Source organism: Ylistrum balloti, unplaced genomic scaffold (assembly GCF_031769215.1).
Source record: "Ylistrum balloti isolate Yb309-2 unplaced genomic scaffold, AGI_CSIRO_Ybal_v1 Utg371024, whole genome shotgun sequence".
Classification (NCBI taxonomy): Eukaryota; Metazoa; Mollusca; class Bivalvia; order Pectinida; family Pectinidae; genus Ylistrum; species Ylistrum balloti.
The window spans coordinates 394,169-408,914 of NW_026782569.1; the positions used below are offsets into that span (position 1 = coordinate 394,169).

A 14,746-nucleotide genomic window follows, 5' to 3' on the forward strand; every position below is an offset into this window, starting at 1 on the left:
TTATATATATATATATGATCTTTATCAGAAATGAAAATTGGAATCGATTCTTGAACACATATTCAGACTTACTTCCCGTCTGATGTATGTGGCATAAGTAATGTATGTACGTTGGAGAGAATACGCTGCATGTCTGCTTCAAATAATGTGTTTGCTGACATTTTTACAAGACAGATATTTCCAATGTTATATTGATTTACAGGAAATAACAGAGTACGATTCAAGTTGCTAGTGTTTCCCGAGGACACGAGAGATATTAGTAAAAGTGTATTGCGATTCTGTAGGGACTTGGATATAAAAAAGGCTGTACGTGGTAGTCGGCCCAACAGCGATAGGAAAGAACGTCAAGCTGGTAATGATACACATTGACTCTGTCAATATTTACACATGAAATAAATAGGCACCTTTACAATCATTCCGACAACCTAACCAAATATATTTCCTTATATTGAATAGAAAATGTTTCAATATTCCATATATCAACTACCCGAAGAAGCTGAGACGCTATGTATTTTTTTAAAACTGCGATTTGGGTATCAATTATATACAAACAGTTGGTGAAGTACTTACCTATTTGACGGAGAAACTGTACAGAATGTATATAATTATATATAATGTAAAATAGAGAGAGAGAGAGAGAGAGAGAGAGAGAGAGAGAGAGAGAGAGAGAGAGAGAGAGAGAGAGAGAGAGAGAGAGAGAGAGAGAGAGAGAGAGAGAGAAAGAGAGAGAGAGAGAGAGAGAGAGAGAGAGAGAGAGAGAGAGAGAGAGAGAGAGAGAAGAGAGAGAAAGAGAGGGGGAGGGAGAGAGAGAGAAGGAGAGAGAGAGAGAGAGAGAGAGAGAGAGAGAGAGAGAGAGAGAGAGAGAGAGAGAGAGAGAGAGAGGAGTGGAGAGGGAAGGAGGGAGGGAGGAAGAGAGAGAGAGAGAGAGAGAGAGAGAGAGAGAGAGAGAGAGAGAGAGAGAGAGAGAGAGAGAGAGAGAGAGAGAGAGAGAGAGAGAGAGAGGGGGGGGGGGGGGGGGGGGGGGGGTTGCAGACATTCTTCATAAGCATAAAATGTCTAGCTGGTTTGTGCCTAGATGTCTGGGAATGGTGGTGATTAAGCATCACTAGTTGATGCTAATTTTACTCTTATACAATGATATATCATTAAGGTAAAGCTTGTATGGACTATCCTTTTAACTTGGCAAGAACCGGTACCAAACGTATCATCATTATCTCTCCACTGACAAAGTTCTAAGGTTCCCTTGTAGCCTCTTGTTTCTTCCCATCGGTATCAATGTGCATTCTCTACTCGTTATCACCAGGTATACTCATTAGCAAGTAAAGAACGGGAACCTTAGGATTTGATTTCATTTTGCTATATTCGGTAGTAAAGTCAGACCTCGGAATGCTAAGGTTTGGTTTCCTTTCTGTATACGTGAGTAGATTTCCCTGTTATGGCACTTAGACCTCGAAATCCCCGGTAGTTTGCAGATTGGGAAGTGATACAAGATTACAGAATACATTGATTAAGAAAATACGTCTAAACCTTTAAACTCAATGATCATTTGGTCTTCCAGAAGTATACTTCGTAGTAAATTAAAACATTTTTCTACATTTCGCTTTCGCGATAGGTAGAGTTGGTAGAAAGCTAGAATCCATTTAACTTCTTCAAGATGTAAACACGGTTGTAGGTTTAGATGTCTGAACCCCTTGGCGTTGTATGTACCGGTTGTTGAAAACCAAGGTCGTCAGTAGATTTGGGACAAGTTCGATGGATTGCTTTGTCGACAAGATCAGTATCAGTTGTATGAATACTGCTTTTAGGAGAAAGAGTAGGTTTTAAAGATATTGATGGAATATTGAGAACACATTAGCAGGCTTTCTTACACTGCCGGTTTTCACAGATTTACTGGTAAGTAGGTTCACATGACATAAGAAAACGGACCAAATACATTTATATCAACGTATAGAAATGTGTGCCCTTTGTGGACTGGGATGTAGTTGTTTAGTAGAATATTGACTTCCTATCGGTATAATATAAGTCTACTAGATGTCAGTATTGAGTCGACATCTGAGTTGGATAGCAAGCCTAGGATTCTTTACAATTACAGCAGAACAGGACTAGTATAGTTCTAAGTTCACCACATTAAACAAAAAAAAACCAAAAAACAAAAAACAAAAAAAAAAGATATATGAATAAAAAAAGAATGACTTATGAACACTCATTTTTTTTATCCAAAAGCTTTATAACAGCATATTTATTATAACATATCTAAAGCGTATGCGTTAAAAAATATCTCGCTGCAACGATGTATGCTGTAGGCTAACAAATAGGACAAACACCTCACTATGACATGAACCTTGGGTATACATGAAGCTATTGATACCAACTTCTGTCACAGTACCTAAATCATTCACAGACACTTCATACAAGTATACAGCCATTTATTAGAAATCCACACGTTCTGTTCAATCTCGATATTAAGATCTTATACACGGGCCAAGTTGGCCGGATATATTGGGATAAGAAATGCTATTGAGGCTGTATAGCGTATTTATTTGGAACGTCAACTCTTATTGAATGGCGTTCTGATTTGAAATATGTGAATGCTGTCAAAAATGTATATTTGGGTAATTTGTATTTGCACTAAGGAAAGATTCTTCAGCTTAAAGCGTGCAAGCTATATATGATATTTCAAAACGCACAGAACCGATAATTGCAGATGTGTTGATGCTTTAATTGCCATTTGCAATGTTTTTAAACAAATATAAGCGACAGTCCGAGCCTTTCAGTCGTTTAGGATACATTCCAGAGTCATGAAGGTCGTTTGTATTAATATATTATGATATGTATTCAGTCAGTAGTCATTAACAGGCTATTTGACGAGAGATAATTTTCCCAATCATTCATAACAACTAAGCTGTCTGAAAAATTGAAGCATGAAGGGAAAGATAGTCATAGTGTTATAATCATTGATATCGATTTCTATTGCGATGTGTTCCATTGAATTTCTTACTTTATTTCTAAAATATCACAGCAATATGGCAAGAATACAATGTTTCCTTAGCATCAAGGGAAAGTCACAATACTGTATACATATTGTGAAAGGGTGAAAATATTACGTAACTTTGCTGTAGAAGGACATATTTCACATACACTGTGACGACACACAAACACCATAGTAACGTAATCACATGCACTGTCATTAGTTGGAATCTGCTGATCCACAGAAAGACAGGCACAGCACATAAGTGTTTTGTTTGTCAATGGCTTGATGGTATTTCTTTCACGTCGAATTTTGCACAATACATTTGTCTTACCCCTATCGAAATATTTCCGAAATTTAGGAAAAGTACATATATATTATGATACATGTATACGGGTTGTACTTCTGAAAATGTTTACGTATGGAAGAACATTGCAGAATTTTTCCTGATGACTGCCGACAATGATACTCAACAGTTTTCAAGAACAGCATTCACCGTGTTGGAGTGCCGTTACACTTTCATCACCATCAGGCAATATATATAATCGCCAACACCAAATATGTTTGAAAAAGACATGGCGATATTGTAATAGGTCTGTTAAAGCTTGTATTTGCATGATTAAGGTTGCACTTTTGGATAGCAAGCCTTGGGTGTCAAAACATTAAAAAAGGGAAAAGAAAAAAATCGATACACCACATGATTATATTGCATCTGACATTCTCGAATTTGTGCTGACGACAGTATATCTATATAAAATGTCCTATTTTGTAATCATTTTAAACCATTTTATCTTATATATTTTCATGATTATTCGAAGTACATAAATTTAGGTATCATTAATATTAAAATTGGGAAATTACTCTTATCTTGCAATTGTATACAACACCAACCCGTTTGTTGCATTTTCTCAAAAGAATAAAGACCAACGGTTGTGAACAGAGGTAAGCAGAAGTAATGAATATTACATGTTTCTCCGCGAGCAGCTCGTTTTGAACCCTAGGGGGGAGCAGGTCCCAGTATTACGCATAGACTACAATATCCACATAAAATGGAAACCTTTGTAATTATCTATCGATGAGTCTGTGAAGGTTCCCTAGAGATTTGCATATGCGTGGTTTGTTAGGTCACGTAAAGGGAAAATCGCACCTGTACAGGTATTGTATTAATGAGCTCAGGTAGATAATACAGGTAGATTGATATATTATACTGTTTATAGTAGGCGTCTGTTAAAGTCATTAAACGTACAATCAAGTCATTCAGAATGATACAGTAGAGACAAGCAGTCAATATAAAATCGTCTAAAATAGCAGCAACTGAAATATTAAAGAATATTACAGTTAAATTAAGCCATCCCCGACGAATTTAAGTTCAACGTCTGACGCTATCATGAAAACGGTAGTATTGTGGTTGTGTGTAGCTGTTATGAGGTCACTAGGTTCTCGTCATTGAGTCAGCTATCTTTGAGCTGGTACTAAACGTAACACTAAAATACTAACAATTATACCAAGGTAACTACCATTCACAACCATGCAGCAATACTAGGTTTACACATAATAGTCACTGACCCTCCGTAAACGTTTAATTAGTACAAATAACCTTACCCTAATTACTACAAAGTATTTGAACCTCTAACGCTGATAGATCCAAGCGTAACCACTATTTAACCACAATCAAAGCTCAACTAAACTAAGGCATCACACCAGAGATAAGCGCTTAGCTTTTACCGTTGATCTACCACTAGCCAGTAAACGTTCTAATTAAATTACTACTTACTTAACTGATACCATTCTTAGACCTTGTAAGTCACACCTATCACAAATTCGATCCTATTCACTTCTTACCTTAGCATAACCAAAGCTAGCTATTATAAAAATGTCCTTTATTAGCATCACGAATCAATCGTAATTGCATAGGTTATCGAACCTTTTACTCTCCAGCTGTCTTTAATTGACATGCTTTATATAATTTATTTGTTTGTAAAGACACTAACAAATTAAAAACCTCTGCTAACCCACGTATAGCCAGCATTAGGGAAACCTTACTACCCACCGACTACCTCTATACTGGCAACGACTTGGACCATGTGGACATATGTGACATCCAATAATGGCATGCGATATTACAGCATTTTATCATGGTTCACTTTCTTAATAAAACATTTCAAACCAGTCGACAGTCTATACGATACACATGTGTATATCATAAAAAGTATCATAAAACACAATACCGTTGCAAACTGACATTGTACATCCCATTAAACAGAAAATGCATAGATTACAGTCAATGGCATTTATTATTGTTGTGTCGATTTCATAAGAATTCATGTCCAGTATTCATGTTTTCACAGAAAGACAAAAGCCTGAGGATAAAAAAAAAATACGAACGTGTCAACATAACCATAATACAGATTCAATTCCCATAAAAGCTTGGGTAAATACATCAACAAAACAAAAGAATGACACGGATATTCCTGAAAATAACAAAGAGAATAAGACCAGGTGTTCAGGAAGAATAAGTACCATCTGCTTCATGGATGACGTTCGACATGTAGATCTTATTAATCGAAGTTAGCACCATCTCAAATGAGAACAAAGTATACAGCCACGGAATCACTGACTATGACGAACTGTACCTTTTGAAGCAATGCGTGATGAGTTTGTCTGTCAATTGATGACATCTGCCACGGAAATTATGATATTGGGAAAAAGGCTCTTGAATATAAAATCAACAGGTAGAGCCATAGGTTGATGATGCAGTTATGATGCGATCCATAAATGAAAAATTCACTACAAAGAAATTGAAATCACACAGTTTAGGGTAAAGATGTCATTGCTTGTTGGACTGTAGGAAAAAATCGAGGTTAGCGGCTTATGTAAAAGAATGTGTCGCGTCCATGATTTCTAATGAATGTATTGCGTATCTAACAATAGCCCCTATACTATACTTCTCCAGGATCGAGCAGACAAGTATGATAGAACATATATAGACTTGATATCTCTGTTTGCACCCCGCAAAAAAAAAAAAAAAAAAAATATGCAGAGTTGAACACTCCGTTCTCGTTACAATCAACACATTCCCACGAGGATAATTCTTTAAAGAAAAAAAAAGAATGAAACTTCTAGAAATCAATAGAGAAAGATGAATAATGCATGTAATTAAAACGCGTCCTAAACGCTTGTACCGGAACCAACAACAACATAAACAAAACTAATGATATACATATCAATAACACGATACGTTCATTACATTTATAAGTCTGTCACCAAATACAGAATATAAACAAGAACAGAGCACAACTTAAAGTAGACCGTATCGCCAAATTACATGAAACAGTATGTAAAATAGTTCACTCTTAAATGGTTGTCTTGTGAGCTATATACCAAGATCACGTGACCGAATCCACGTGCTGTCATGTCACCAAAAGGCTATGTTATTCTATTTGACGGCGCTCCAAAATGACGCTTGAGAGGTCACCGTTTTCTTACAAGGACAAAGATATGAAACCTATATGAGAAACATATCGCCAGTCTTAGTATGATAGGATGTTGAATTAATGATATGAGATGTTCACAGATCCTAACAGATAGACGACATGAAAAAGGAATTTATGACCAAATACGAAATCGTGTTAATTGTACATTTACTATTGTACCCCAGTTAAGGGGTGTATGGTATGTATTTTATATTACACCGATGTTGGGTTTTGTGAAAGCCCCATAGCTTGATTTAGCATGTTCCTCTTTACAATGTTTTAACTCGGTTTCACAAACGGAAAGCCATAGTACACATGTACAACATAGGTTCATTACAAATCTATAAAGGTGAGTAATATCCGTACGCCGGGTAATACATAGAATCGACCTGGTCAACAATCTGCTCACTTTAGCACGAGTTGGTATTTCCAGGCAACCTTGCATTCGGAAGTATTGAATTCGTTTGCACTTAGATACCTTTATTCTGATTTACGACACGGTCATGGCGCATGCGTTACGTGTGACGTGCATGTTGGTTAAGAGATTGAAGAGCTGTGACGTTATCAAGGAATCTTAAAGGGGGATCTTCAAACCAGTGTCCGTAAATATATTGAATAATGAAAGCGTCTTTGAGATAAGATCAGATACACGCTTTGTTCTCTTTTACAATTCTTAAACTATCTCCAGAATAGCCACAGGTGGTTAACTATTTCAATATTCGCCAGAATGCGCAAAGATTGAAAATACAACAAACAACTGAAAAGTAGAAACATATCAACACAATCATAATCCAAACTCTGATTTAATAAAACAACGCCAAAATATGAACAAACGAGAGTTTTACACGGGAACTGTTGTAAAAACATTAGGATAATAGGACAATATATTCTCCTTCTTCATCGAAGACCATGTAAACTTTGGTAAATTCAAGCGAGAAATGTCACGTTCTCAAATTAGAACAAGATATACAACAAGGGAACATACAAAATTAGCGAGCATCAAATACATCCAGCTTCATATTGTATAGAGAAATATAATCATTCTCAATGAGAACACTATGTCCATCGAAAAACCTCCCTATAATTTTCATTAACACACATCTTTTGAAATCTTGTGTTACGAGTTTCTCCATTTGGTGACAACGCCTTGTACAAAAATCGTAATAAGGTGAATAGACACCAATACTAGAATATGTTGGATGAAAAAAAAAGAAGAAAAAAAAATTGAAATTTTCATCAAATTCAGAGACATTTTTCACATCTAATAAAATAAAAACATGTTTGTGAAAATGTTAGCGGGACGGTACACTTTTATTTTAGAAATAAATAATGTGCCTGGTCACATTAAAGAATGCAAAAATTATCTAAGTCAATATATTCTTATTCTTTACTATTACTTTATCCTTTATGGCAATGACAAACAAATTACGGCAATTCGCTATGTGCTGTACATGGAGTTATCGTTTCACCGACCATTTGTACCACTGATACCGGCACAATTGTATTAACACAAGTTGCCAGACAGACCACTGCCCTCATAGAATAATAGACGTGCTTACGCTATATGCAATGAGTGGATTTGAGCAAGATTCTGCAAAGACCAATATCACACAGGTACTGGTGACAGGCATGGCTATTTACATAACACGGAGCTTTCTTTTCATCATGATTATGTCCCAAGTGTCGCCCTAAAACGACAGTAAGGGTCAAACGCATTTAACACTATGACGCTGTGTCTCGCTTCCAATTTGTTGGTGTATTCTATTATACAGACTGTCATTATAAATAGACCCAAGATCCCTAGACAGCTTACAGATATGTGCAGCCATCGCTAACACTTTATAAACTAACAACACGAGCTGCTAGCCTCGATCTAAGGGCGAACCGCGTGAGGGCAGGGCTAGAGGGCGACGTCTGCGGACAATAAAACTAAACCAATCAAATTTATCGTCTGGCTCCCAGGGGCCCAATTGGATGTATATAACGTCCAGAGAGATGCAACATACGTGGTCCTACGAGATTATGGGAAACACGACAGCAGAATGGCGCACTATTGTGTATGAACTTCTTAATGGTCATCTTTTATACACGAAAGTCAAGACCACTTACTGATAAGGCGATCAGTTCGGCAGTTATGTCCAGCCTAAATATTTATGGACAGAACTTCACACATCTCTGTCACCCTACGTTATCCGTTTCTACATCTTCTTCTTGTTAATGTTTCATAAGTATGCTAATATGTCAACAATGAAATAATTACAGCGAAATTCCAGTGAAATCAATGCCTTTGTAAACTCTCCATATGAAAAGCTTCATATATAGAAGTACTGGTCAAGTTGTTTCCTGCATAGTCAGAATACAAAGCCATATTATTCTAAACGATATCAAAAATCTATATAATTATTGCCGTTACTATTGTTTACTTAATGGTCCCTCAAAACAGTCAGGATACAGGGTCCATGGTAGATAAAATGGTGCTAACGGATATATAATAAATTTAACTGACCAAATACTGAACCAGTAAACAGCCGGTTTAGACTCTTCAATGTTCTATTAGTACTCTCTGTGGTGCTGTTCTCAGTGTACATTTTACTGAAATGTCGTTCCTATATCACTTTGAAATAATACTCCTTAATCACACTAAGGTAATAATAAACTGGAATTTTGGCGTTTAGACTTAATAAAACAAATCAGCACATTCATGAAATAATTAAAGTTATGGAAAGTTCATATAATATCGTTTTTTTTTTTCATTGAATGCACATTCTTAATATATGAATATCGAGTCTAATGACAGGTAAGGAGAGCTTTGTCATAGCGCCTACCTAACAATTTTGACAACATTCACCGAGTTATTGGTTTCTCATAAAGATCTCATTGAGAAAATAAATAAATAATAGGGTGATTTCTTTCTAAACACAATAGTTATATAGATAGTTTTGAGATTTACAAAACGATGAATCAATGTGAACAGCGCTTTTCAATTTGAATGTAGAATTATGAATACAGTATATGTTCTAATGGAACTTGCATCATACACTGTTTCGTCATTCTAGGACTCGTCAGTGATGTGGGGACAACTGATGGAAATCAAAATGGGTTGAAATAGATATCAAAATTTCGATTTTTGTGTACTCAACATCTAAGAAAAGTACTGAAAATATGCATATTGAACTGAACGTTTATCTATCATACCCTGTCATCATTAACTGGATAGCCTGCCGTAGTTTGTCTTCTACCGCTAGGCTTCACTGTGAAATATCAGGAAGATCGACATCTTAACGGAAATAAAATATACAGTATTCAGACTGATTGACCTTCTCAAAACGTAAATCTTTTAGGTGTTTAATTTCGCCGTGCTTACATTTTATTGACGTCTCAATTTCGACAAATTGCCACAAAGTTGCGTGGCAGGACTTTTGGTTTCAATTTTCAGTTTCCCTATTGTGAATTTTCTTCTTCTGAATAGTAACATCCTGCATCTCCAACTTACTGTGTTTTACGATTTGTGGTGGATTCGATGATATCCAAGGTCCTGGTTCCCATGTCGTTAAGTGACAATCAAACTCATAACACAAGAGACGCAATTATATTAACATTATGGGCATTTTACGTTTTTCATAAAGATCTCAATGAAATAAATCAAGGAAACAGAAGACGCTTACCCTCCTGGAACTATTGGTCCTATTCACTTTGTCCTTTTTAAGGAGTCTCTGTGTATTTTTTCTTATGCTAGTATTTTGGTCTACTTTATTGAATTTGACTTTGTATTTTGTTGACATCTTGTTGTTATATTGGCCTCTTTATCTGCATACATCGTCATATATATGTAACATAGATTTCCTTACACTTTGATTTACATTGGGTATCCGGCAAAACGTACAAGCAGAATCAAACCATGTATTCTGAAACGGTACAGGAAAATGCTTTTATTATCCATATCTTAATCATTTAGTCCAAATATGTTTCCATTTATTTTTAGTTTAATAAAGTAAAATAAGAGAAAACCTAAAAATGATGACATTACTTGAGGGAAAAAAACTTTTGTTCATAATATCACGTCAAAGGATATGTATTGTTCACTTGTAATAAAACTTAATTGATCAAAAAAAAAAATAGAATATTTATAACCTTCAGTCCCAAAATTTGAAGTCTTTCATCTTTATCTGTTACATTTACTCCTATGACCTTCCTTTGTGATATTGGACCAAAGACCATTGTTTTAAATGTTAAGTCTATTAGATATTATCTATCATAATTAGCCTTACATTTCTTTATGAAATAAAAAAAAATCTTGGAAAATAAATTTTATTTGATTTTAGGACTTTTAGTTATAATTTTAGTCCTGAAGCCTAATTTATATCTAGATAGTCCAGGACAAGATATTTGTAAATATATTCTGTTTGACATATCATATTCACAATATACCCCCGAAAGACGAATGTAAAACCGTTATATTATATATCAGTTTTTTTCATTACATTAGTAGACAAAGTAAAATCGAAATGGACTTTAAAGGGCTGTCAAGGGTAGTATCAGAACGAGAACACGGACAATTAATCAGTACAATCTCTTTGATGTGGATTTAATGTCCGTCTAACGTGCATTTCATTAAAATACATAGAAACAGCTTGATAAAAAAATAGGTTACTCAATGACGACAGGTAAATAGAAAAAAAAAAAAATTAAATAAAATAAGATATCATCAATAAAACAATAAACTTTATCTCTTCTCTGTCAAATACTAAATTGTATCGAGCTATCCACGTACGTGTTTTTTGTACAATCACAGCGAAAACCGCGATTGTTAGGAAATTAAGCAGATGGCCACTTGACCTCAGCCTCGAGACTAAGATACGTCAAATTAATTATTTGTATCCACATTTGATTTGGAGTTGAATCATTGATATGGGAGTCTGGGACTGCTAGGCGTAGCGCGAGCTCCCGCCGTCTAATGGCCTCGAAGGCGGAGGAGAGCAGATTCACATAGAAAGCAAAATCTTGATTAATAAAAGACTTGAACCAGTTCCGACTGTGCCGAGCTAATCTTAACGTAGCTAGGTGTATTTCTTAACGTAATTATATTACATTATAATTATTCCGAAAAACGTGATTAAACAGTATTTACTAAAACCTGAAATATATTTCATTTATTTTTATTTTTTTAACAATTTGTTTAAAATCAGTTTCCTTCATGTCATCAGTGATACTATACTGTTACTGCATTTTATCTATCAATACAAAAATAAAATCAAGGGGGAAAAAATATCCGACATGTTTAGCAAGGGTTCATGCATCAGGACTTCGCGGCTTTCAATGACACACCTGCAACACTGAGTACTAGTTATTACAACATATCTTTGAAAAAAATATATGTATATTCATCATAATTCAACTAGTCACCTGATCTAATAAAAAAAACCATCTTATCAGTGTTTAGAGATAAATATTGCTAAGTTTATATTAAAACCTAAGTAGGCCTGCCACAGCTGTCGATAATATATTCTCAGACTAGCAGCACTGTGTACATGTATGCTAAGTGTAGAACAGCTGTGTTTATGTTATTGTCAACATCATGAAGACACACAGAATCTGTAGACGGACGAACAAGTTCTACTCAACATACTTGTCCTCTGGTCGCGGACACGACAACATCGATCCGTATATCGCCCAGAATCTCCAGAGGACACTTAAAGCCAGAAACGTTAGAGTTAATTCATTCAAGGTGTGAAACAGCAGCGTTAACACTCAAAACAAACACTCCACATGAATCATTCCAATGTGCTGTTCCCGATTTAAGACCAACTTGTCTCATTTAACACAGCTCAATAAATTATCTCAAAACAATTGCTCATGTTATAGTTTCTTTGATGAAAGAATGGCGAAAAAAGGTGTTGTCAAGAAAGTCTGTTCTACAGTTTGGTTCAAAGAGATCCTGGTATCATAACAATAAAAAAAACTCACATCACCACCCACCGTTTTATTACACTATCAAAAAGTACGGTACTGTTACTGTTTTGTCTACTGCAATGTGATGGCAGGCAAGAGGAATGTGTCTTTATCAATGGTTAGTTATCTTGAACTTCAGGTTTTATCTAGCGTTGATTGCTGCAAAATCCATCGGAACAACTAGAATTTTACTCTATATTAACACTCAAGGATTTAACTGGCTTTATTTGGGCAATTTCCGAAAGCATATATCAAGTGCTTCATTGTTAAACAATTAAATTTTTGTTAAACATACAAATCACAAAGCAGTCTGTGAGTACGTGTATATTATCTTCAATTTTTATTTTCACAGTTAAATAAAAAGAAATTTGATAAGTTATTTGTCTTCTTAATTCATTGATTTTATTAATTGAATGCACAATTCCGTCAGTACTTGAAAAGGGATTTATAATAGAATGTTCATTTTTGTGCGTGATAATGTTAGGATGACGACTGGAAGCGGACTAGAAATGATACTGCGTTGTGTCTACTATCCTGGAGACAGGGCCAACCACGCGAGTTACAACGGAGGAGGTGAAGGAATTTTACCTTATTAATTTAAAAGGAGATAGTAAATCTCGACAATTCTTTATATTAACGGTGTTAAACTCATTGGCAAAGGTATGTAACAAAAAATAAATTGTATTCAATCATGTGAAGCGTGGTCAGTATAAGAAGGAATGATAAGGCATCATAATACACGTCACTGGTCACTCGTGGTAATGTCTGTTAATAGCATTACCTTTATCAATGGACAGTGATACACAGTGTAGAAGTAATTGGTCACTTATTTTGGTAGATTGTAATCAAATTTGTTTTGGCCAGGATAAGCTGCTTTTAAGAAATTCAAAAGTATACTTGGTTTTAAGTGTCTCGGCACTCTGGTCTCTTGCATAAGGCACTAAGATCTCCTTCGCCGATCTGTTCCGCTCAAATACATTATAGCATTCTTTTACTGATTACTGAGGTTTGACTTTTAACAGACGTTGAAAATGTGATATTCAATTTACAGTAGGTGCAGTTAAATAGAATTATAGTAAAACTACAAAACAAAAGAAAAAAACAATAATGTGAGTTGTTACATACCACTTGTACTGGACAGAAACCCCAGTATGAGAGATGAGAATAATCCGATGAAAGCGACAGACAGCAACTTCAATTCCACACACCACTCCGCAGTCATTTTAAATTAACGTAGAACAACTTCATATGCTTTATAATCACATAATTATCCATGTAGTTCTAGCACACAACACAGCGCGATCTTCCGTCGTCCCCTATTAAAAACACGCGAATCCATGTTTTGCCATTATATAAGTTTTCTACAAGCAAAATATATACTATTTTCAATATTTGTCGTTGATTTCAAGGATTAAAAAGTCATACCAATCTTGAGAAAAGATAAAAAGTGGAATCCTGTTTTTGAGAGTAAATCCAAGCTGATCGGAGATGTAATAGCTGTGCCGACTTATCGCTTGTATTTTGCCCACGCCACGACACTGTAACATCAGTTTTCTATACCTCACGCATGTATGGGATATGGGCGTTCAAACGTGAAAAGGGAGTTTTCATTTGCAAATATCGACTGTATAGCTGAGAGCTAAGCGTTGGTATTGTACGTATGTATCAGCCACGCGGTCCAGGACGGGCCGTTTAGACTATATATAACCATCCACAAGTTGTAAGAGCTGATATCTTTCTGTTTATCACACAGATCTAATTCGAGCGGAAATTTCTTGACGTTTGATATATAGGTTAAAACGATGATTGGCGATGATATCACACCTGTCTTTATCGTCTGCAATACTGTCAGCGCCTGTTACAGTGACAGCCAAGCTACTCTAATGACACAGCTACACAATACCTTCCTCAGACGTCATGGAAGAGCGTTTTGATACAGAGATACTAGTTTGTCATTTCATTGCCATTAGAGCTGAGACTGCTTTTCACAGGTAAATCACACTAATAAAAAGGTGTTTTGCGATGATGGGAGGGAACATTTCATGTGTCTTTATAAACTTAAGATTTTGAAATCGAGAGAGAATGACATGACAGCAGCATTTCAAGACGCAATGGGACCTGATATACATTTTGACCAATTATTTGTCCATTCTCATGCTGAAAGTGTATACCAAAAACATTTTACTTATCAGACAACATGCAACAGTTGTACGACCCCGGCGGTTGCCTGACTGGCGAAGTAACCAATCAGCACTGCCCATTAGTGGCAGAACACTGGGGAGACGAACAATCTATTTCAGTTTGTGTGGTTTATGTAACTTTGATGAGAACATTTCCAATCTGGAAAATTATCCCT

General features: G+C 35.6%; 1 protein-coding gene across 1 annotated transcript in view; it reads right to left on the reverse strand.

Moving 5' to 3' along the window:
• Positions 1-13,612, reverse strand: part of LOC132560170 (lachesin-like) — a 115,135-nt gene extending 101,523 nt beyond the window's left edge. Inside the window, exon 1 of the mRNA XM_060224822.1 lies at positions 13,516-13,612. Within this exon, the coding sequence (XP_060080805.1) occupies positions 13,516-13,612 (97 nt within the window). The remainder of the gene's footprint in view (positions 1-13,515) is intronic.
• Between the last annotated feature and the right edge of the window lie 1,134 nt (positions 13,613-14,746).